At 43.4% G+C, this 24,078-nt stretch overlaps 2 protein-coding genes across 2 annotated transcripts; both read right to left on the bottom strand.

Annotated features, from left to right (window-relative positions):
• Positions 1-7,906: 7,906 nt before the first annotated feature.
• Positions 7,907-9,136, bottom strand: LOC112743067 (putative sucrose transport protein SUC6). Its single transcript, XM_025792291.1, has 3 exons — positions 8,957-9,136; positions 8,363-8,510; positions 7,907-8,283 (listed from the first exon to the last, which is right to left on the bottom strand). Exons 1-3 carry the CDS (start codon positions 9,134-9,136, stop codon positions 7,907-7,909), a joined length of 705 nt encoding a protein of 234 aa, XP_025648076.1.
• Positions 9,137-15,413: 6,277 nt separating this feature from the next.
• LOC140178700 (sucrose transport protein SUC7-like) lies at positions 15,414-15,788 on the bottom strand. Its single transcript, XM_072215927.1, has one exon. The coding sequence runs from the start codon at positions 15,786-15,788 to the stop codon at positions 15,414-15,416; it is 375 nt and encodes a 124-aa protein (XP_072072028.1).
• Between the last annotated feature and the right edge of the window lie 8,290 nt (positions 15,789-24,078).

Below are 24,078 nucleotides of genomic sequence, written 5' to 3'. Positions count from 1 at the left end.
TAAAACCCACGTTAACTAGGTTAACGTGGCTTTTAATGTTGCCTTGTAAACCTTCGAGAACGTTAGTGACACTCAACATTGTCACTAACATTCCAGTGTGCCCCTTCTTGCTTCACGTTAAAGCTCATGTTAACTAGGTTAACGTGGCTTCTAACGTGGCCTTTGCCATCCTTCGAGAACGTTAGTGACATTCAACATTGTCACTAACGTTCCAATGTGCCCCTAGGTCTCACGTTAGAGTCCACATTAACTAGGTTAACGTGGCTTCTAACGTGGCCATCTTTTAGCCATCCTAACGTTAGTGACAATGTTGAGTGTCACTAACGTTGGCTCATCCTTCATTTCTCATCGTTAGCTTCCACGTTAACCAAGTTAATGTGGAAGTTAACGTGACTCTTGGGGGTTGTGTGGTTGCTTCAACGTTAGTGACAATGTTGAGTGTCACTAACGTTGTCGACAACTCTCCATTCTCCACGTTAGTTCCCACGTTAACCAAGTTAACGTGGGAGTTAACGTGGTACTTAGCACCATAGGCCAACATTAGTGACAATGTTGAGTGTCACTAACGTTGGCTTCTCTCCCTCCCCCTTAACGTTAGAGGCCACGTTAACTAGGTTAACGTGGCTTCTAACGTGGCCACTTATGAGTAAGTTCCAACGTTAGTGACAATGTTGAGTGTCACTAACGTTGGCTCAACTTCTTTTCTCCACGTTAGAGTTCATGTTAACTTGGTTAACGTGACTCTCTAACGTGGGCATTGATGGCTTTTTTAGAGTGTTATTGGCAATCACTTTTCTCATTAATCTTTGCAAGTTACCTTTCCTTTTCTTGCTTCTTTTTGGTCCTGAAATCAAGCAACAAAGTGCATCAAAGCTCTAGTCCAAGTCATGAGTAATGCAACATAATATTTGTCACTAAACTTATGCAAAATCCTCATGAAATCATGTAAAATGCACAATGTATGCTTGAGTCAAGGCATAAGTGAATATTTACCCAAAACTAGCTTATTTCCTAAAGAAATGCATGAAACTATCCTAAAAACAGTAAAGAAAAGGTCAGTGAAACTGGCCAAAATGCCCTGGCATCAGGTTCTCATAGGCAGCAGTTACACTACCAACGAGATGACCTTGGAGCTCGGAGTAATCAGCTCGGGCACTCTCCAACTCCTCCCTCAGGCGTAACACCTCTCGTAAGATGTCACGTAACTATCCTTATGCCTCATAGCCGTGTCCTCGGCCAGCCTCACAGAAGCCGCCAGAGAGATGGAACTCGCCTTCTTATTCTCCAAATCTTTTTCCAACTTGGCCACCTTCACTTCAAGCTCCTCCTTCAAGCCTTTCATCCGATCAAACTCCTGTTTGGCCTCCTCCATAAAAGCTTTAGTGGCATGGAGAGGAATACTTTGAGCAGTTATATAGGGCCGCTCCCATGTGTGCCATCTTGACACTACTCCGAGTTATATAATCAAAATGATGAAGAAGCGACACGCCATCCATAGGGAGGACACCATAAGGGCCGATTTGTTGATCTACAAATTCGACTGCATCAAAGTTAGGAGCATCAAGGTCAAAAGGCTCAATCGTTTTTTGCTTTTTACTAGGAGGAGCACCAAAAGCTGCAGCAGAAGACTGGGGAGGCTCCACTGGATGAACCCGAGGAGTGGGGATCACCTTCCTCGGACCGGGAGAACTCGGCACGAGCGGCTTCATTGAAACTTGCGAAGATCCCTCCCCAGCCGCCTTGGCCGAGATGTTTCAAGCAGCAGTTTTCTTTTTCGCCTTCTTGTAGGCCTTCATGGAATCATTATTTTTCGACATCTCTGAAAATACAGAATCAACCACAAAACACAAGTTATAACATAGGAGAAGAAAAGCTCAGAAGCAAGTATAAAAACAAGTCAGACAGTACCCAAAGCAGTTCGAACCAAAGATAGGTCACTCAAGAATCTCTTCGTATCCAGATGGGGAGGTTTCCCCCACAAATCTTCAAGAACAACTACAAAGGTCCGCTCAACCTCATTAAGCATCTCCCATGTATAACGTGGCACTCTCACATTCTTTTGCCACTCTAGAGGAAAAGCAGGCTCGTCATTTTCATCAAGAAAAAAGGGGCAGACCCCCTCAACAGCACGGACTCGGAAGAAATAGTTCTTAAAATCTTTAAACGAATCATCATACATGGCAAAAACTTTATGCCCCTGGGCCGATCTGAAAGAAACCCAGGAAGCTTTCTTTTTGGAGGAACCTCCGGGCTTGGCCGAAACGAAAAGATAAAGGAAAAGAGTTTCAGAAGATGTTATGCCTAACTCTTGGCAAAGCAGTTGAAATATTTTGATAAAACCCCAGGAATTCGGATGAAGCTGGGATGGAGCAATGTTACATGACCACAACAGGTCAGTTTCAAAAGCAGTAAAAGGAAAAATAGCGTTTAATTGGCTGAAGAAGTATTCATAAGCATAGAAGAAGGGACGCTCCCCCTCGATGGAAGTCAGAAAATAAACTCTCTCATCAGAATCAGGGGCAACAAGCTCATAATCCCCCTCACGGACACTGTTACCACAAATCCTATGGCGCCTCCTCAGCTCTGTGCAAAATTCAGCATCCACAACAGAAACACACAACAAGACAAGGGAGTCCAGCCAATCGGACATCCCCTCGGGAACTCTAGAAGACATCTCTACAATGTTATTGCGAGAAGACATGAGGCAAACTAATCCTACAAGTAAGAAAAGAAGATGGGATTACTAAAAATATCTCGGACAAGGGAGAAAACAACTCAATATGATACAGGCGAACACACAGAAAAGGAAAACTCCAAGACTCAAACCAAAGTCCTGGGGCATCCTTTGGAGGTAATAATAAAGCAAGGTTTCTAGTAAAAAACTACTTCTCGCACCCAGCATCTCTCAAAACAAGAAAAGAAGGCTTCAAACAGCAAGCATTTTTCATCAGAGTAAAACACAAAAGTCTTCAAAAAATATTGCCTTACAGTCTAAACCAGCAAAAACCACCCCCAAACATCAAGCACGCCAAACAGAGACCATTAAAGATACAACCTTTTTCAAGAACCAGACAAAAGTAACCTTCAAATAAAGCAAGGAACAGATGCGGATAGCGGTATCAGAACAGAAACAACAAGGAACATGCAAAGCCTTAAAAGCATCAAGCAAAAACAAAAAGGATCATGCAGAAGATGGAGAAACTCCCAGAACGCACATTTCAACAACAATAAGGCACGATAGAAACAGAAAGATCCAAATTTTCTCTAAAGGAAAATCAAAATCAAAACCTCATCACAGAAACAAGGAGAAAGCACGAAATGAGACTAACCTGGAGACGAAAGAAGCTTCGAGGAAGAAAAATGGAGGCGCAGAAATAAAAGCTGCCCAGAAAATCGCCAAACAAACGCCGCAACACAAGAAAGCAGAAGTGCAAACGAAAAATAGAGAGCAAAGAGAGCGGTGAAAAGAAGTTACGAAAAGGGCGAAAGAGAGAAACCGTTTCTGGATTTTTCAAAATCAAAATAAAGAGCCAAAAGGAAACGAGGCAATTAATGTTAAAATTAATGAAAACATTAAACCATCGCACGTTCCCAAAGCGTCGATATAAAAGCGCGCGCTTTTAGAGGAAAAACGTTCTACATTCAAAAGCTTCTACAAAGGAATCAACAAAATGCTTGAGTACGGCTTCACTAGAGAAGGACCGAAGTCGAGAACTCGACCTCAAAAAGAAGACCGAGCTCAAGCAGGGGCACTGTTCATACCCTGGGTCGAGATGACCGAGCCGGGATGTTCAGTAGCAAAGCGACCGACCTCTTTAGGTCAAGCGGACCGACTTCTTTACGAAGAAGTCGGCCAAAGCGACAGGAAAAGCCCAAAGAAGGGTCCAAATCAAGGAATACGACCCAAATCCAAAGGCAGCCCAAGCTGATAGAGACAAGGGCGGTTCTACGGAAGATAAGCTGACCTCAACAAAAGATAAGATAAGATAAGATAACTAACTTATCTTATCCAAAGAAGGTCACATCTCACTATTATAAATACATTGGAGCACCCAGGTATAACTCATACTCTGATTCTAATAAAAACCTGCTTAATACCCATGCTAACTTAAGCATCAGAGTCTCTTGCAGGTACCCCCATCCTCCGCTGGCCAAGGATCAGCAGTGCAGCAAGTCCAACAAGTCGGACACAACAACTCCAGCCGCCACCCACCAGCCGGACACGCCATCTCCGACCAGTACAGAAGATCTCATCTGAGATCGACCTCCAGTTTCAGGTAACCCTCAGAACAACAGCCAAGGACATAGCACCCATAACCAACCAAGTTAGCATAAGACCACAATTTCTATACCGGTAGCCTGTGTCATACATTGTGTCAACCTTAATCCCAAGATTCTCACCGTACACCTTCCTCCCCATCCAATCAGAGATGTACATGAAGATCATTGACCACGCCAACCAATTTATTGATGTAATTGTCATGAGCGACAACATCAGCTTCTTTAACCCTTTCATCATCCCTTACATTTTGCAAAAATATGTAACCCCATCAATCTATCATCTTCCTCTATCCGCTAACTTGAGTCCTCAAGTAATACCTGCTTGTCCTTGATGCAGAAAAGAGCCACACCTGTCAAGGACACTAGATGGAGCATCGACAAGAATAAACTGCCTTTCACGTTTGCGCAGATAGGGTCGCATGCTTTTGTAATCGTCAATGGTAACTGTTCCCGGGGTTACCTGAAGCTGTAGATCAATCCGGACGAGATCTGAGTTGGTAGTCGGAGCTGACGTGTCCGACTCATTGGATTTGGTGATGATACTGATCCTACATCACCGGTGGGTAGTGGTACCTGCAAGAGACTCTGATGCTTAAGTTAGCACGTGCTTTAGGCAGGTTTTTAGTATAATCAGAGTCTGGGTTACACCTGGGTGCTCTAGTGTATTTATAATGGTGTAGAGTGACCTTTTCTGGAGATAAGATAGTTATCTTATCTTATCTTTGAGTGGGGTCATCTTATCTTTTAGGGGAACCGCCTTTATCTTTTGAGACTTTAATTGCCTTTAGATTTGAGCTGGGTTCCTTCATTTGGTCCCTTTTTGGGCTCTTCTACCGATTTGGCCGAGCTCTTTGAGAAGAGGTCGGGTAATCCTGACCTGAAGAGGTCGGTCAACTTGTCTTCAATCAGCCCGGGTCATACAGCTCAACCCAGTGCAGGAACAGTAACATTGTCGGAAATCTCTGAAGGTACGTAGCCAAGTAACCCAACACGCTTCTCACTGCCATGAAAAATGCGAAGAGCGTGTTTGGCAGTCGGATTTTTCGTTGGTCGCTGGCGGCAAGGTCTCCAAGGAAATATCGGAAGGGGACTTGGATCATGTTAATCAACGTGTCCAACATTCATAACCCAATTATAAAGTGGGCTATGGTGCGTGGCCGAGGTTCTGTACAGGAGAGTGAGTCTCAAAAGGCATATCCAATGTCTTCAAAGAAGCCAATCATCAAAAGAGCTCTGATAAGGCAATGGCACCGGCATGGATAGAAGGATGGTATCGCCCAAGTTTACAGGTGCATCGGCTACTGTAGTAATCAAGGATGGGCTCGAAAACCAAGTTGGAAACGGGACTGCCGAGCCAGACAAATGAGATCCATCTGACAGGTACTCCGAAAATCTAGCAGACGGGTATAAGGATTGTTAGCTATATAGCTGAGGGAAAGTGTATTCTGGTGGTGATGGAGGCCACCATGATCAGCTTTCAAACTAGGCTTGGCTACCCCAGTGGTGATCCCTATTACGGCTGCGTCAGTGCTGACCCTGACTCCAGCTGTGCCGGTCTCATGACTTTGTAGTGTTACATTCAAGGGATGGAGAGAGTGTTTGACGGAGAGCTCGTTCGAGGGATGCGGAAAGCGCATTCAAGGGATGGAAATGGGTTTGACAGAGAGAGACAGAAAGGTCTTCAAGGGATAGAGAGTGTGTTTGTCGGAGAGTGAAGTGAGAGTGTGTTTGAGGGAAAGTGATAGAGGTGTTCATGGGATGGATAGGGTGTTTCATAGAGAGAGACAGAGGTGAGAGTGTGTTTGACGGAAAGTGACAGAGGTGTTCGTGGGATGGAGATGTGTTTGACACCTTTGTCTCTCTCTATCAAACACACTCTATCCCTCGAACACCCCTGTCTCTCTCTGTCAAATTGACTTTTCATCCCTCGAATGCACACTTCGCATCCTTCCAACGCGCTCTCTGTCAAACACTCCCTCGAACTTAACACTACATAGTCATGAGACTGGCGTAGCTTGAATCGGGGTCTGCACCGGCGCAGCCGGAATCGGGGTCACCACCGGCGCAGCCATGCCTAGTCTGGAAGTTGTTCATGGTAGCCTCTATCGCCGTCGGAATCCACTTTGCCTTTGTTGAAGAGCTATCAATGCAAATACCCGCCTGCCAGATTTTCGGAGTACTTCTCAGATTGATCTCTTTCGCTGGCTAGGAAGCCCCGTTTCCTGCTTGGTTCTCGACCTCATCCTCGGTTACTATAGTAGCCGATGCACCTGTAAACTCGAGCGCCACCGTCTTCTTATCCTTGCTAGTGCCGTTGCCCTCACCATGGCTCTTTTGATGATTGAAACCACCCCAGACATCCGCTACGCCTTTTGAGACACCCTCTTCGACATAGAACCTCCACCACGCACCATAGCCATCTTAGTGATCAGGTTCTGGATGTTGCACACGTCGAACAACTTTATCCAGGTCCCCTGCCGAGCATTCCTTGGTGACCTCAAGGCCAGCAACCAACAAAAAATCAGACTGGCAAATATGCTATTCGCATTCTTCATCGCAGTGGGAAGCGTGCTGGGTTACTTGGCCATGTTCCCTCAGAGATTCCCGATAATGTTCACGTTCACAATTACAAAAGCATGTGACCCTATATGTGCATACGTGAAAAGCTGTTTATTCTTCTCGATGCTCCTTCTAGTGTCCTAAATGAGTGTGGCTCTATCCTGTGTCAAGGATAAGCAGGTTTTACCTGAGGAGTCACACGAATGGAAAGAGGAAGACGATAGATGGGCGGTTGTTACATGTTTCCGGGAAATGTTAGGGATGATGAAGGGGCTGTAGAAGCCGATGTTATCGCTGATTGCGGTAACAACAATGAACTAGTTGGCATGGTCAATGTTCTTCATGTACATCTCTGATTGGATGGGGAAGGAGGAGTACGGTGGGAAGCCTAGGATTAAAGTGCATACAGTGCGTGACACAGGCTACCAATATGAAAATTGTGGTTTAATGCTAACTTGGTTGGTTATGGGTGCTACGTCCTTAACTGTGGGACCCATTGCACGTGCGCTTGGTGGCGCCAAAAATATTTGGGCAACTGAAAGTTTTATCCTTGCTGGTGGCTTGGCTATGACAGTTTACATAAGCATGCTCACTAAAGATGAGCGGCTTGAGTACCATGTTGACCTCTGCTTCTATTATCGTTACCCCTCCAACGCCCTCCGGATTGGGGCCTTGAGCTTCTTCGGCGTTCTCGGCATTCTCCTTATGGTATTTAATAATATATTTTATCGTATCAAATATAAATTGTATGCCATATTTCGATATATTCTTTTCTTAAATGATTATTCATTTTGTCCTCAATAAAATTGACCGTGTGAATTTCTTATTTGTAGGTTTTAGCCATGGTAACCGATTAATTTGGCTAAATCCTAAAAATCAGAAATTCACATGGCCAATTTTATTGAGGCCAAAAATAATAATCATTTAAGACAATAATATATCCTAATATGGCATGTAATTTGTATCTGATACCATAAAAATATATTATCAATTACTGCAAGGGGAATGCCAAGAATGTCGAAGAAGCTCAAAACCTCAGCACAGATGGTGTTGGGGGATAACGATCTTAGAAGCGGAGGTCAAGATGGCGCTCGAGCCGCTCGTCTTTAGCTAGATTGCTGATATAAACTGTCATAGCCAAGCCACCAACAAGGATAAAATTTCCAGCTCCCCAAAGATTTTTGGCGCCACCAAATGCACGTGCAATGTGTACCACAGCCAAGGACATAGCACCCATAACCAACCAAGTTAGCATAAGACCACAATTTCTATACCGGTAGCCTGTGTCATACACTGTGTCAACCTTAATCCCAGGCTTCTCACCGTACACCTTCCTCCCCATCCAATCAGAGATGTACATGAAGATCATTGACCACGCCAACCAATTTATTGATGTAATTGTCATGAGCGACAACATCGGCTTCTTTAACCCTTTTATCATCCCTTACATTTTGCAAAAATATGTAATCCCCATCAATCTATCATCTTCCTCTCTCCGCTCACTTGAGTCCTCATGTAATACCTGCTTGTCCTTGATGCAGAAAAGAGCCACACCCGTCAAGGACACTAGAAGGAGCATCGACAAGAATAAACCGCCTTTCACGTTTGAGCAGATAGGGTCGCATGCTTTTGTAATCGTGAATGGTAACTGTTCCCGGGGTTACCTGAAGCTGTAGATCAATCCGGACGAGATCTGAGTTGGTAGTCGGAGCTGACGTGTTCGACTCATTGGATTTGGTGATGATACTGATCCTACATCACCGGTGGGTAGTGGTACCTGCAAGAGACTCTGATGCTTTAGTTAGCGCGTGCTTTAGGCAGGTTTTTAGTATAATCAGAGTATGGGTTATACCTGGGTGCTCCAGTGTATTTATAATGGTGTAGAGTGACCTTTTCTGGAGATAATCTATCTTATCTTTGAGTGGTGTCATCTTATCTTTTAGGGAAACCGCCTTTATCTTTTGAAACTTTAATTACCTTTAGATTTGGGCTGGGTTCCTTCATTTGGTCCCTCTTTGGGCTCTTCTGCCGATTTGGCCGAGCTCTTTGAGAAGAGGCCGGGTAATTCTGACCTGAAGAGGTCGGTCAACTTGTCTTCAATCAGCCCGGGTCATACAGCTCGACCCAGGGCAGGAACAGTAACATTGTCGAAAATCTCTGAAGGTACGTAGCCAAGTAACCCAACACGCTTCTCACTGCCATGAAAAATGCGAAGAGCGTGTTTGGCAGTCAGATTTTTCCGTTGGTCGCTGGCGGCAAGGTCTCCAAGGAAATATCGGCAGGGGACTTGGATCATGTTAATCAATATGTCCAACATTCATAACCCAATCATAAAGTGGGCTATGGTGCGTGGCCGAGGTTCCGTACAAGAGAGTGAGTCTCAAAAGGCATATCCAATGTCTTCGAAGAAGCCAATCATCAAAAGAGCTCTGATAAGGCAATGGCACCGGCATGGATAGAAGGACGGTATCGCCCAAGTTTACAGGTGCATCGGCTGCTGTAGTAACCAAGGATGGGCTCGAAAACCAAGTTGGAAACGGGATCGCCGAGCCAGACAAATGAGATCCATCTGACAGGTACTCCGAAAATCTAGCAGATGGGTATAAGGATTGTTAGCTATATAGCTGAGGGAAAGTGTATTCTGGTGGCGATGGAGGCCACCATGATCAGCTTTCAAACTAGGCTTGGCTGCCCCAGTGGTGATCCCTATTACGGTTGCGTCGGTGCTGACCCTGACTCCAGCTGCGACGGTCTCATGACTTCGTAGTGTTACATTTGAGGGATGGAGAGAGTGTTTGACAGAGAGCTCGTTCGAGGGATGCGGGAAGCGCATTCAAGGGATGGAAAATGGGTTTGACAGAGAGAGACAGAAAGGTCTTCAAGGGATAGAGAGTGTGTTTGTCGGAGAGTGAGGTGAGAGTGTGTTTGAGGGAAAGTGACAGAGGTGTTCATGGGATGGATAGGGTGTTTCATAGAGAGAGACAGAGGTGAGAGTGTGTTTGACGGAAAGTGACAGAGGTGTTCATGGGATGGAGATGTGTTTGACACCTTTGTCTCTCTCTATCAAACACACTCTATTCCTCGAACACCCCTGTCTCTCTCTGTCAAATTGACTTTTCATCCCTTGAATGCACTCTTCGCATCCTTCCAACGCGCTCTCTGTCAAACACTCCCTCGAACCTAACACTACATAGTCATGAGACTGGCGTAGCTGGAATCGGGGTCTGCACCGGCGCAGCCAGAATCGGGGTCACCACCGGCGCAGTCATGCCTAGTCTGGAAGTTGTTCATGGTAGCCTCTATCGCAGTCGGAATCCACTTGGCCTTGGTTGTACAGCTATCAATGCAAATACCCGCCTGCCAGATTTTCGGAGTACTTGTCAGATGGATCTCTTTCGCTGGCTAGGAAGCCCCGTTTCCTGCTTGGTTCTCGACCTCATCCTTGATTACTATAGTAGCCGATGCACATGTAAACTCGAGCACCACCGTCTTCTTATCCTTGCTAGTGCCGTTGCCCTCACCATGGCTATTTTTATGATTGGAACCACCCCAGACATCCGCTACGCCTTTTGAGACACCCTCTCCGACATAGAACCTCCACCACGCACCATAGCCATCTTAGTGATCAGGTTCTGGATGTTGCACACGTCGAACAACTTGATCCAGGTCCCCTGCCGAGCCTTCCTTGGTGACCGCAAGGCCAGGAGCCAACAAAAAATCAGACTGGCAAATACGCTATTCGCATTCTTCATCGCAGAGGGAAGCGTGCTGGGTTACTTGGCCATGTTCCCTCAGAGATTCCCGATAATGTTCACGTTCACAATTACAAAAGCATGTGACCCTATCTGTGCAAACGTGAAAAGCTGTTTATTCTTCTCGATGCTCCTTTTAGTGTCCTAAACGAGTGTGGCTCTGTCCTGTGTCAAGGATAAGCAGGTTTTACCTGAGGAGTCACACGAGCGGAAAGAGGAAGACAATAGATGCGCGGTTATTACATGTTTCTGGGAAATGTTAGGGATGATGTAGGGGCTGTAGAAGCCGATGTTATCGCTGATTGCGGTAACAACAATGAACTGGTTGGCATGGTCAATGTTCTTCATGTACATCAATGATTAGTTGGGGAATGAGGAGTACGGTGGGAAGCCTAGGATTAAAGTGCATACAGTGCGTGACACAGGCTACAAATATGAAAATTGTGGTCTTATGCTAACTTGGTTGGTTATGGGTGCTACGTCCTTAACTGTGGGATCCATTGCATGTGCGCTTGGTGGCGCCAAAAATATTTGGGCAACTAGAAATTTTATCCTTGCTGGTGGCTTAGCTATGACGGTTTACATCAGCAAGCTAGCTAAAGATGAGCGGCTCGAGCGCCATGTTGACCTCTGCTTCTATTATCGTTACCCCTCCAACGCCCTCCGGATTGGGGTCTTGAGCTTCTTCGGCGTTCTCGGCATTCTCCTTGTGGTATTTAATAATATATTTTTATCGTATCAAATACAAATTCTATGCCATATTTTGATATATTCTTTTCTTAAATGATTATTCATTTTATCCTCAATAAAATTGACCGTGTGAATTTCTTATTTGTAGGTTTTAGCCATGGTAACCGATTAATTTGGCTAAATCCTAAAAATAAGAAATTCACATGGCCAATTTTATTGAGGCCAAAAAGAATAATCATTTAAGACAATAATATATCCTAATATGGCATGCAATTTGTATTTGATACCATAAAAATATATAATCAATTACTGCAAGGGGAATGCCAAGAATGTCGAAGAAGCTCAAAACCTCAGCACAGATGGTGTTGGGGGATAACGATCTTAGAAGCGGAGGTCAAGATGGCGCTCGAGCCGCTCGTCTTTAGCTAGATTGCTGATATAAACTGTTATAGCCAAGCCACCAACAAGGATAAAATTTCCAGCTCCCCAAAGATTTTTGGCGCCACCAAATGCACGTGCAATGTGTACCACAGCTAAGGACATAGCACCAATAACCAACCAAGTTAGCATAAGACCACAATTTCTATACCGGTAGCCTGTGTCATACACTGTGTCAACCTTAATCCCAGGCTTCTCACCGTACACCTTCCTCCCCATCCAATCAGAGATGTACATGAAGATCATTGACCACGCCAACCAATTTATTGATGTAATTGTCATGAGCGACAACATCGGCTTCTTTAACCCTTTCATCATCCCTTACATTTTGCAAAAATATGTAACCACCATCAATCTATCATCTTCCTCTCTCCGCTCACTTGAGTCCTCAAGTAATACCTGCTTGTCCTTGATGCAGAAAAGAGCCACACCCGTCAAGGACACTAGAAGGAGCATCGACAAGAATAAACCGCCTTTCACGTTTGCGCAGATAGGGTCGCATGCTTTTGTAATCGTGAATGGTAACTGTTCCCGGGATTACCTGAAGCTGTAGATCAATCCGAACGAGATCTGAGTTGGTAGTCGGAGCTGACGTGTCCAACTCATTGGATTTGGTGATGATACTGATCCTACATCACCGGTGGATAGTGGTACCTGCAAGAGACTCTGACGCTTAAGTTAGCGCGTTCTTTAGGCAGGTTTTTAGTTTAATCAGAGTATGGGTTATACCTGGGTGCTCCAGTGTATTTATAATGGTGTAGAGTGACCTTTTCTAACTATCTTATCTTATCTTTGAGTGGGGTCATCTTATCTTTAAGGGGAACCGCCTTTATCTTTCTAGGATTTAATTGCCTTTAGATTTAGGCTGGGTTCCTTCGGGCCCTCTTTGGACTCTTCTGGCGATTTGGCCAAGCTCTTTGAGAAGAGGTCAGGTAATCCTGACTTGAAGAGGTCGGTCGACTTGTCTTCAATCAGCCCAGGTCGTACATCTCGACCCAGGGCAAGAACAGTAACATTGTCGGAAATCTCTAAAGGTACGTAGCCAAGTAACCCAACACGCTTCTTACTGCCATGAAAAATGCGAAGAGCGTGTTTAGCAGTCGGATTTTTCGTTGGTCGCTGGCCGCAAGGTCTCCAAGGAAATATCGACAGGGGACTTGGATCATGTTAATCGACGTGTCCAACATTCATAACCCAATCATAAAGAGAACTATGGTGCGTGGCCGAGGTTCTGTACCGGAGAGTGAGTCTCAAAAGACATATCCAATGTCTTCGAAGAAGCCAATCATCAAAAGAGCTCTGATAAGGCAATGGCACCGGCATAGATAGAAGGACGGTATCGCCCGAGTTTACAGGTGCATCGGCTGCTGTAGTAACCAAGGATGGGCTCGAAAACCAAGTTGGAAACGGGACCGTCAAGCCAGACAAATGAGATCCATCTGACAGGTACTTCGAAAATCTAGCAGACGGGTATAAAGATTGTTAACTATATAGCTGAGGGAAAGTGTATTCCGCCGGCGATGGAGGCCACCATGATCAGCTTTCAAACTAGGCTTGGCTGCCCCAGTGGTGATCCATATTACGGCTGCATCGGTGCTGACCCCGACTCCAGCTGCGCCGGTCTCATGACTTCGTAGTGTTACATTTAAGGGATGGAGAGAGTGTTTAACGGAGAGCCCATTCGAGAGATGCAGAGAGCGCATTCAAGGGATGGAAAATGGGTTTGACAGAGAGAGACAGGAAGGTCTTCAAGGGATAGAGAGTGTGTTTGTCAGAGAGTGAGGTGAGAGTGTGTTTGAGGGAAAGTGACAGAGGTGTTCGAAGGATGGATAGGGTGTTTCATAGAGAGAGACAGAGGTGAGAGTGTGTTTGAAGAAAAGTGACAGAGGTGTTCGTGGGATGGAGATGTGTTTGACACCTTTGTCTCTCTCTGTCAAACACACTCTATCCCTCGAACACCTCTGTCTCTCTCTGTCAAACAGACTTTTCATCCCTCGAATGTACTCTTCGAATCCCTCAAACGCGTTCTCCATCAAACACTCCCTCGAACCTAACACTACATAGTCATGAGACTGGCGTAGCTAGAATCGGGGTCTGCACCGGTGCAGCCGGAATTGAGGTCACCACCGGCGCAGCCATGCCTAGTCTGGAAGTTGTTCATGGTAGCCTCCATCGCCGTCGGAATCCACTTTGCCTTGGTTATACAGCTATCAATGCCAATACCCGCCTGCCAGATTTTTGGAGTACTTATCAGATTGATCTCTTTCGCTGGCTCGGAAGCCCCGTTTCTTGCTTGGTTCTCGACCTCATCCTCGGTTATTATAGTAGCCGATGCACCTGTAAACTTGAGTGCCACCGTCCTCTTATCCTTGCTGGGGTCGTTGCCCTCACCATGGCTCTTTTGATGATTGGCACCACCCCAGACATCCGCTACGCCTTTTGAGACACCCTCTCTGACATAGAACCTCCGCCACGCACTATAGCCATTTTAGTGATCAGGTTCTGGATGTTAGACACGTCGATCAACTTGATCCAAGTCCCCTGTTGAGCCTTCCTTGGTGACCTCAAGGCCAGCAACCAACGAAAAATCAAACTGGCAAATACGCTATTTGCATTCTTCATCGCAGTGGGAAGCGTGCTGGGCTACTTGGCCATGTTCCCTCAGAGATTCCCGACAATGTTCACATTCACAATTACAAAAGCACGTGACCCTATCTGCGCAAACTTAAAAAGCTGTTTATTCTTCTCGATGCTCCTTCTAGTGTCCTAAACGAGTGTGGCTCTGTCTTGTGTCAAGCATAAGCAGGTTTTACCTGAGGAGTCACGCGAGCGGAAAGAGGAAGACGATAGATGGGCAGTTGTTACATGTTTCTGGGAAATGTTAGGGACGATGAAGGGGCTGTAGAAGCTAATGTTATCGCTGATTGCGGTAACAACAAGGAACTGGTTAGCATGGTCAATGTTCTTCATGTACATCTCTTATTGGATGGGGAAGGAGGAGTATGGTGGAAAGCATAGGATTAAAGTGCATACAGTGCGTGACACAGGCTACCAATATGAAAATTGTGGTCTTATTCTATCTTGGTTGGTTTTGGGTGCTACGTCCTTAATTGTGGGACCCATTGCACGTGCGCTTGGTGGTGCCAAAAACATTTGGGCAGCTGGAAAGTTTTTCCTTGCTGGTGGCTTGGCTATGACGGTTTACATAAGAAAGCTAGCTAAAGACGAGCGGCTCAAGTGCCATGTTGACCTCCGCTTCTATTATCGTTACCCCTCCAACGCCCTCCGGATTGGGGTCTTGAGTTTCTTCGGCGTTCTCGGCATTCTCCTTGTGGTATTTAATAATATATTTTTATCGTATCAAATACAAATTGTATGCCATATTTCGATATATTCTTTTCTTAAATGATTATTCATTTTGTCCTCAATAAAATTGACCATGTGAATTTCTTATTTGTAGGTTTTAGCCATGTTAACCGGTTAATTTGGCTAAATCCTAAAAATAAGAAATCCACAAGGCCAATTTTATTGAGGCCAAAAAGAATAATCATTTAAGACAATAATATATCCTAATATGGCATGCAATTTGTATTTGATACCATAAAAATATATTATCAATTACTGCAAGGGGAATGCCAAGAATGTCGAAGAAGCTCAAAACCTCAGCACAGATGGTGTTGGGGGATAACGATCTTAGAAGAGGAGTTCAACATGGCGCTCGAGCCGCTCGTCTTTAGCTAGCTTGCTGATGTAAACTGTCATAGCCAAGCCACCAACAAGGATAAAATTTCCAGCTTCCCAAACATTTTTGGTGCCACCAAACGCACGTGCAATGGGTACCACAGCCAAGGACATAGCACCCATAACCAACCAAGTTAGCATAAGACCACAATTTCTATACCGGTAGCCTGTGTCATACACTGTGTCAACCTTAATCCCAAGCTTCTCACCGTACACCTTCCTCCCCATCCAATCAGAGATGTATATGAAGATCATTGACCACGCCAACCAATTTATTGATGTAATTGTCATGAGCGACAACATCGGCTTCTTTAACCCTTTCATCATCCCTTACATTTCGCAAAAATATGTGACCACCGTCAATCTATCATCTTCCTTTCTCCACTCACTTGAGTCCTCAAGTAATACCTGCTTTTCCTTGACGCAAAAAAGAGCCACACCCATCAAGTACACTAGAAGGAGCATCGACAAAAATAAACCGCCTTTCACGTTTGCGCAGATAGGGTCACATGCTTTTGTAATCGTGAATGGTAACATTGTCAAAAATCTCTGAAGGTACGTGGCCAAGTAACCCAACACGCTTCTCACTGCCATGAGAAATGTGAAGAGCCTGTTTGGCAGTCGGATTTTTCGTTAGTCGCTAGCCGTAAGGTCACCAAGGAAATATTGGCAGGGGACTTAGATCATGTTAATTGACGTGTCCAACATCCAGAACCCAATCATAAAGAGGACTATGGTGCGTGGCCAAGGTTCCGTATAGGAGAGTGAATCTCAAAAGGCATAGCCAATGTCTTTGGAGAAGGCAATCATCAAAAAAGCTCTAATAAGGCAACGGCACCGGCATGGATAAAAGGATGGCAGCTGTAGTAACCAAGGATGGCCTTGAAAACCAAGTTGGAAACTGGACCGCCGAGCCAGATGAATGAGATATATCTGACAGGTACTTCAAAAATCTGGCAGACGAGTATAAGCATTGTTAGCTATACAGCCGAGGGAAAGTGTATTCTGGCGGTGAAGGAGGCCACCATGATCAGCTTTCAAACTAGGCTTGGCTGCCCCAGTGGTGACCCCTATTACGGCTGCGTCGGTGCTGACCCTGACTACGTAGTGTTATGGTGCACGAAATTATGATTACACTTTTCACAACTCTGCACAACTAACCAGCAAGTGCACTGGGTCGTCCAAGTAATACCTTACGTGAGTTAGGGTCGATCCCACGGAGATTGTCGGCTTGAAGCAAGCTATGGTTATTTTGTAAATCTTAGTCAAGAGATTAATGATAAGAGTGATTGTATTTATGAAAAATAAATAACATGAAATAAATAGTACTTGTGATTCAGAAATGAGAAACAGGCTGAGGTTCCGGAGATGCTCTGTCATCTGAATCTCTGCTTTTCTACTGTCTTCTTCTCCAAACACGCATGGCTTCCTTCAATGGCAAGCTTTATGATCCTCTCGGATGAAAAATACCAGGTATGATCTCTGCACGGCTAATCAACTGTCGGATTTCTCGTCTCGGATGAAAAATACCATGTACAGCTATCGTACGGCTAACCATCTGTCGGTTTCCACTAGCGTCGGAATAGGACCCTTGTCCTTTTGCACACTGTCACTGTGCCCAACATTCGCAGGTTTGAAGCTCGTCACAATCATCCCTTCCCAGATCCTACTTGGAATACCACAGACAAGGTTTAGTCTTTCCGGATCCCAGGAATGCTGCCAATTAATTCTAGCCTATACCACGAAGGTTCTAACCTCTGGACTCGGTCCGTGGATTAAAAACCCAAGAGATACGTACTCAAGCTGTCGCCCAATTACTACGTTGAGCTCAGATAGAATGGAAGTGGTTGTCAGGCACGCATTCATAGAATTAAGAATAATGATGTGTGTCACGGATCATATCATTCTCTAGATTTAAGTACGAGTGAGTATCTTAGAATAGAATCAAGCGTGATTGAATAGAAAACAGTAGTAATTGCATTAATCGATTGAAACACAGTAGAGCTCCTCACCACCACCTGTGGGGTTTAGAGACTCATGCCGTAGAAGATACAATATGAAGTATAAAAAATGTCATAAGGTACAAAATGAATCTCTAAAAGTAGTTTTTATACTAAACTAGTAACTTAGGTTTACAGAAAATGAGTAACTAAGTGCAGGTAGTGCAGAAATCCACTTCCGAGATCCACTTGGTGCATGTCTAGGCTGAGCTTTCATGATTTCACGTGCATATGCCAAAGGTTGGAGTTAAACGCCACCCTGGGTGCCAAAATGGGCGTTTAACGCCAAGAATTATGCCAGTTCTGGCGTTTTACGCCAGAAAGTTTAAGGCTGATTTTGAACGTCAGTTTGGGCCATTAAATCTCAAGCAAAGTATGGATTATTATATATTGCTGGAAAGCCCAAGATGTCTAATTTTTAACGCAATTGAGAGCGCGCCAATTGGGCTTCTTTAGCTCCAGAAAATCTACTTCGAGTGCAGGAGTGTCAGAATCCAATAGCATCTGCAGTCCTTTTTCAGCCTTTGAATCAGATTTTTGCTCAGGTCCCTTAATTTCAGCCAGAAAATACTTGAAATTTCAGAAAAACACACAAAATCATAGTAAAGTCCAGAAATGTGATTTTTGAATAAAAACTAATAAAAATATAATAAAAAGTAATTAAATTATACTAAAAACTATGTAAAAACAATGCCAAAAAGGGTATAAATTATCCGCTCATCACAACACCAAACTTAAATTGTTGCTTGTCCCCAAGCAACTAAAAAAAATAGGATAAAAAGAGGAGAATATACAATAAATTCCAAAATTATCAATGAAGATTAGTCTTAATTAGATGAGTGGGGCTAGTAGCTTTTTGCTTCTGAACAGTTTTGGCATCTCACTTTATCCTTTGAAGTTCAGAATGATTGGCTTCCATAGGAAGTCAAAATTCAGATAGTGTTATTAATTCTCCTAGTTTAGTGTGTTGATTCTTGAACACAGCTACTTTATGAGTCTTAGCTGTGACCCTAAGTATTGTGTTTTCCAGTATTACCACCGGATACATAAATGCCACAGACACATAACTGGGTGAACCTTTTCAGATTGTGACTCAGCTTTGCTAGAGCCCCCAATTAGAGGTGCCCAGAGCTCTTAAGCACACTCCTTTGCTTTGGACCACGACTTTAACTGCTCAGTCTCAAGCTTTTCACTTGACACCTTCACGCCACAAGCACATGGTTAGGGACAGCTTGGTTTAGCCGCTTAGGCCAAGATTTTATTCCCTTGGGCCCTCTTATCCATTAATGCTCAAAGCCTTGGATCCTTTTTACCCTTGCTTTTTGGTTTAAATGGTTATTGGCTTTTTCTGCTTGCTTTTTCTTTTTCTTTCTTTTTCTCTCTCTCTTTTTTTTGCCATTTTTTCTTTTCTTTTTTTTTTGCAAGCTTTTCACTGCTTTTTCTTGTTTCAAGAATCAATTTTATGATTTTTTCAGATTATCAATAACATTTCTCCTTTTTCATTATTCTTTCAAGAGCCAATAATTTTAACATTCATAAACAACAAAATAAAAATATGTATGTTCAAGCATTCATTCAGAAAACAAAAATTATTGCCACCACATCAAAATAAATTAAACTAATTTCAAGATAAATTTCGAAACCCATGTACTTCTTTTTCTTTTGCAAATAAAAATATTATTTAATTAATAAAGGTGAGGGATTCATGGAATCATTCATAGATTTAAGACATAGACTCTAAACTTTATTGATCATGGAATAAAAATAAGACATAAAATAAACATAAAAGCAGACAAATAACAATAAAAGAAAGAAAATTAAAGACATAAAAATAAATTACTCTAATACTAATGCTTATGTAACTCTTAAAATAGGTTTCTAATAATAAAATTTATCAAAGAGTTAGGACTCAACAACCTTGATTTTGAGGGGTAGGTGCTCCTTCAATCTGTGGGACATCCAACTCTTCAAGGGACAGCTTATGACGCTTTAGCTCTTATATCTCACGCCCTTGTTTCTCTTGTTCTATGAGCATTTTGTAGAGCATGCTGTTTTGATTTTGCTGTTCTTCCTTGAGTTGATTCACAGCTTCTTGCAGCTTGGTGACAGACGCTTCTAAGCAGGCCAAGTAGTCAAATTGAGGAATTTCTGGGAAGAGCTCATGCGCCCCCCTCTTGATGAGGTTATCTTGAATTTGAGGTCCATCCATCACTTTTTTGGTGATTGGGCGTTCAATTGTGATATATTCATCCACACCCATCTGTACCTCCGTATCTTTGCATAACAGACTAATCAAGCTTGGGTAGGCAAATTTAGCCTCAGTGGATTCTTTGTTTGCAAACATGTAAATTTCAACAGGGATCAGCTGATGAATCTCTACCTCCTTCCCCAGCATAATACAGTGAATCATCACTGCCCTCTTGACAGTAACTTCAGATTGGTTGCTGGTTGGGAGTATAGAACGCCCTATGAAATCCAGCCACCCTCTAGCAATTGGTTTGAGATCTCTGATAAACCCTATTTTTAGGGTTTATCTTGTGCTTAATTTAGGGGATTGGTGCGCAGAAATTGTGATTACACTTTAATTATGTAAAATTCATCGCTCTTTCTTTCCCTGGTAGTGGCGCCAAAAACATGATGCCAATACCATGGTTCACAACTTCGCACAACTAACCAGCAAGTGCACTGGGTCGTCCAAGTAATACCTTACGTGAGTAAGGGTCGAATCCCACGGAGATTGTTGGTATGAAGCAAGCTATGGTCACCTTGTAAATCTCAGTCAGGCGGATATAAAATAGTAATGGGGTTTTCGAAAATAATTAATAAAATAGGGATAGAAATACTTATGTAAAGCTTTGGTGAGAATTTCAGATAAGCGAATAGAGATGCTTTCGTTCCTCTGAACCTCTGCTTTCCTGCTATCTTCATCCAATCAGTCTTACTCCTTTCCATGGCTGGCTTTATGTAATGCATCACCATTGTCAAGGGCTACTTTCGGTCTTCTCTCGGGAAAATGATCCAAATGCCCTGTCACGGCACGGCTAATCGTCTGGAGGCATCACCCTTGTCAATGGTTACATCCTATCCTCTCAGTGAAAATGGTCAACGCACCCTGTCACGGCACGGCTATTCATCTGTCGGTTCTCGATCATGTTGGAATAGGATTTACTATCCTTTTGCGTCTGTCACTACGCCCAGCAATCACGAGTTTGAAGCTCGTCACAGTCATTCAGTCATTGAATCCTACTCGGAATACCACAGACAAGGTTTAGACTTTCCAGATTCTCTTGAATGCTGCCATCATTCTAGCTTACACCACGAAGATTCCGATTAAGAGATCTAAGAGATACTCATTCAATCTAATGTAGAACGGAAATGGTTGTCAGGCACGCGTTCATAGGGAATGATGATGATTGTCACGTTCATCACATTCAGGTTGAAGTGCGAATGAATATCTTGGAAGCGAAATAAGATGAATTGAATAGAAAACAGTAGTACTTTGCATTAATCTTTGAGGAACAGCAGAGCTCCACACCTTAATCTATGGAGTGTAGAAACTCTACCATTGAAAATACATAAGTGATAATGGAGTTCATTGGTCTCGGCCCCAGAGGGGAACCGGAGTAACCAAGACTCTGAATACAATGATAAAAAGTTCTATTTATAATAAACTAGTCACTAGGGTTTACAGAAGTAAGTAATTTGATGCATAAATCCACTTCCGGGGCCCACTTGGTGTGTGCTTGGGCTGAGCATGAATGTTACACGTGCAGAGGTCATTCTTGGAGTTGAACGCCAGCTTTTGTGCCATTTTGGGCGTTGAACTCCACTTTGCAACTTGCTTCTGACGCTGGACGCCAGAATTGGGCAGAGAGCTGGCGTTGAACGCCAGTTTACGTCATCTAAACTTGGGCAAAGTATGGACTATTATACATTGCTGGAAAGCCCTGCATGTCTAATTTCCAACGCAATTGGAAGCGCGCCATTTCAAGTTCTGTAGCTCCAGAAAATCCACTTTGAGTGCAGGGAGGTCAGAATCCAACAGCATCAGCAGTCCTTCTTCAACCTCTGAATCTGATTTCTGCTCAAGTCCTTCAATTTCAGCCAGAAAATACCTGAAATCACAGAAAAACACACAAACTCATAGTAAAGTCCAGAAATGTGAATTTAACATAAAAACTAATGAAAACATCCCTAAAAGTAACTAGATTCTACTAAAAACATACTAAAAACAATGCCAAAAAGCGTATAAATGATCCGCTCATCACAACACCAAACTTAAATTGTTTCTTGTCCCCAAGCAACTAAAAATCAAATAGGATAAAAAAAAGAGAATATACTATAAATTCCAAACCATCAATGAAACATAGCTCCAATCATATGAGCGGGACTTATAGTTTTTTGCCTCTTGAATAGTTTTGGCATCTCACTTTATCCATTGAAGTTCAGAATGATTGGCATCTATAGGAACTCAGAGTTCAGATAGTGTTATTGATTCTCCTAGTTCAGTATGATGATTCTTGAACACAGCTATTTTATGAGTCTTGGCCGTGGCCCTAAGCACTTTGTTTTCCAGTATTACCACCGGATACATAAATGCCACAGACACATAATTGGGTGAACCTTTTCAGATTGTGACTCAGCTTTGCTAAAGTCCCCAATTAGAGGTGTCCAGGGTTCTTAAGCACACTCTTTTTTTTGCTTTGGACCTTGACTTTAACCGCTCAGTCTCAAGTTTTCACTTGACACCTACACGCCACAAGCACATGGTTAGGGACAGCTTGGTTTAGCCGCTTAGACCAGGATTTTATTCCTTTAGGCCCTCCTATCCACTGATGCTCAAAACCTTGGGATCCTTTTTATTTGCCCTTGCCTTTTGGTTTTAAGGGTTATTGGCTTTTTGCTCTTGCCTCTTGGTTTTAAGAGCTTTGGCTTTTTCTGCTTGCTTTTTCTTTTTCTTTCTATTTTTTTTTCTGCAAGCTTTGTTCTTTGCTGCTTTTTCTTGCTTCAAGAATCATTTTTATGATTTTTCAGATTATCAAATAACATGTCTCCTAGTCGTCATTCTTTCAAGAGCCAACATATTTAACATTCTTAAACAACAACTTCAAAAGACACATGCACTGTTCAAGCATTCATTCAGAAAACAAGAAGCATTGTCACCACATTAATATAATCAAACTAAGTTTAAGGATAAATTCAAAACTCATGTACTTCTTGTTCTTTTGAATTAAAACATTTTTCATTTAAGAGAGGTGATGGATTCATAGGACATTCATGACTTTAAGACAAAGTTACTAACTACTAATGATCATGTAATGAAGACACACACATAGATAAGCACATAACATAGAAAACGAAAAACAGAAGAAATAAGAACAAGGAATGAATCCACCTTAGTGATGGTGGCGTTTCCTTCTTGAGGAACCAATGATGTCCTTGAGCTCTTCTATGTCTCTTCCTTGTCTTTGTTGCTCCTCCCTCATTGCTTTTTGATCTTCTCTAATTTCATGAAGGATGATGGAGTGCTCTTGATGTTCCACCCTTAGTTGTCCCATATTGGAACTCAATTCTCCTAGGGAGGTGTTGATTTGCTCCCAATAGTTTTGTGGAGGAAGATGCATCCCCTGAGGTATCTCAGAGATCTCTTGATTTGCAGCCACATGTTCTACCACTCTGCTATAGACCTTTGAGATGAATCTTTCCATCTCCTATGACTCGGAGGTGGAAGCCTTTGTCTTCCCTTCCCCTTTTCTAGAGGTTTCTCTGGTCTTAGGTGCCATCAATGGTAATGGAAAAACAAAAAGCTTATGCTTTTACTACACCAAACTTAGAATGTTGCTCGCCCTCGAGCAAAAGAAGAAAGAATAATAGAAGAAGAAGAAGAAAATGTAGAGAAGATGGGGGAGGTGTGTCTCGGCCAAGAAGAGAAGAGAGGGTGGTGTGTATGGATATGAGTGGTGAATGGAAAGCAGAAGGGATGATCATGAATGGAGAGAGAGAGGGTGAGGTGGGTGGGGATCCTGCGGGGTCCACAGATCCTGAGATGATCATGTGGGGTCTACAGATCCTGAGATGATCCTGTGGGGTCCACAGATCCTGAGGTGTTCAAGGATTTACAACCTTGCACCAAATTAGGCATGTAAAATGCCCTTGGACACAACTCTGGGCGTTCAGCGCCAGGTTGGTGCCCATTTTGGGCGTTCAACGCCCATTTGTTGCCATTTCTGGCGTTGAACGCCAGAACCATGCTTGTTCTGGGTGTTCAGCGCCAGGATGCTGCCCATTTTGGGCGTTCAGCGCCAGAACCATGCTCTGTTCTGGCGTTGAACGCCAGACAGGTGCTTCCTCCAGGGTGTGATTTTTCTTCTGCTGTTTTTGATTCCGTTTTCAATTTTTATTTTTATTTTGTGACTCCACATGATCATGAACCTACAAAGACATATAACTAATAAAAATATAATTAAATAAAGATTTGGTTGCCTCCCAACAAGCGCTTCTTTAATGTCAATAGCTTGACAGTGGGCTCTCATGGAGCCTCACAGAATGGCAGAGCTGTGTTAAGACCTCCCAACACCAAACTTAGAGTTTGGATATGGGGGTTTGACACCAAACTT

Source organism: Arachis hypogaea, chromosome 14 (genome assembly GCF_003086295.3).
Source record: "Arachis hypogaea cultivar Tifrunner chromosome 14, arahy.Tifrunner.gnm2.J5K5, whole genome shotgun sequence".
Taxonomy (NCBI): domain Eukaryota; kingdom Viridiplantae; phylum Streptophyta; class Magnoliopsida; order Fabales; family Fabaceae; genus Arachis; species Arachis hypogaea.
Note: the sequence above shows the minus strand (reverse complement) of the source record. Positions and strands in the feature narration are given on the sequence as shown.

What these genes read in the sequence shown, in the direction of transcription:
- LOC140178700 (XM_072215927.1), bottom strand. Translation starts at nt 15,788, where the DNA reads ATGATGAAAGGGTTAAAGAAGCCGATGTTGTCGCTCATGACAATTACA.
- LOC112743067 (XM_025792291.1), bottom strand. Translation starts at nt 9,136, where the DNA reads ATGATCCAAGTCCCCTGCCGATATTTCCTTGGAGACCTTGCCGCCAGC. An exon ending in TTCCTGCCCTGGGTCGAGCT is followed by an intron (nt 8,511 to 8,956) that starts GTATGACCCGGG and finishes ATTGATCTACAG; the next exon opens with CTTCAGGTAACCCCGGGAAC. An exon ending in TCTGCATCAAGGACAAGCAG is followed by an intron (nt 8,284 to 8,362) that starts GTATTACATGAG and finishes GCAAAATGTAAG; the next exon opens with GGATGATAAAAGGGTTAAAG.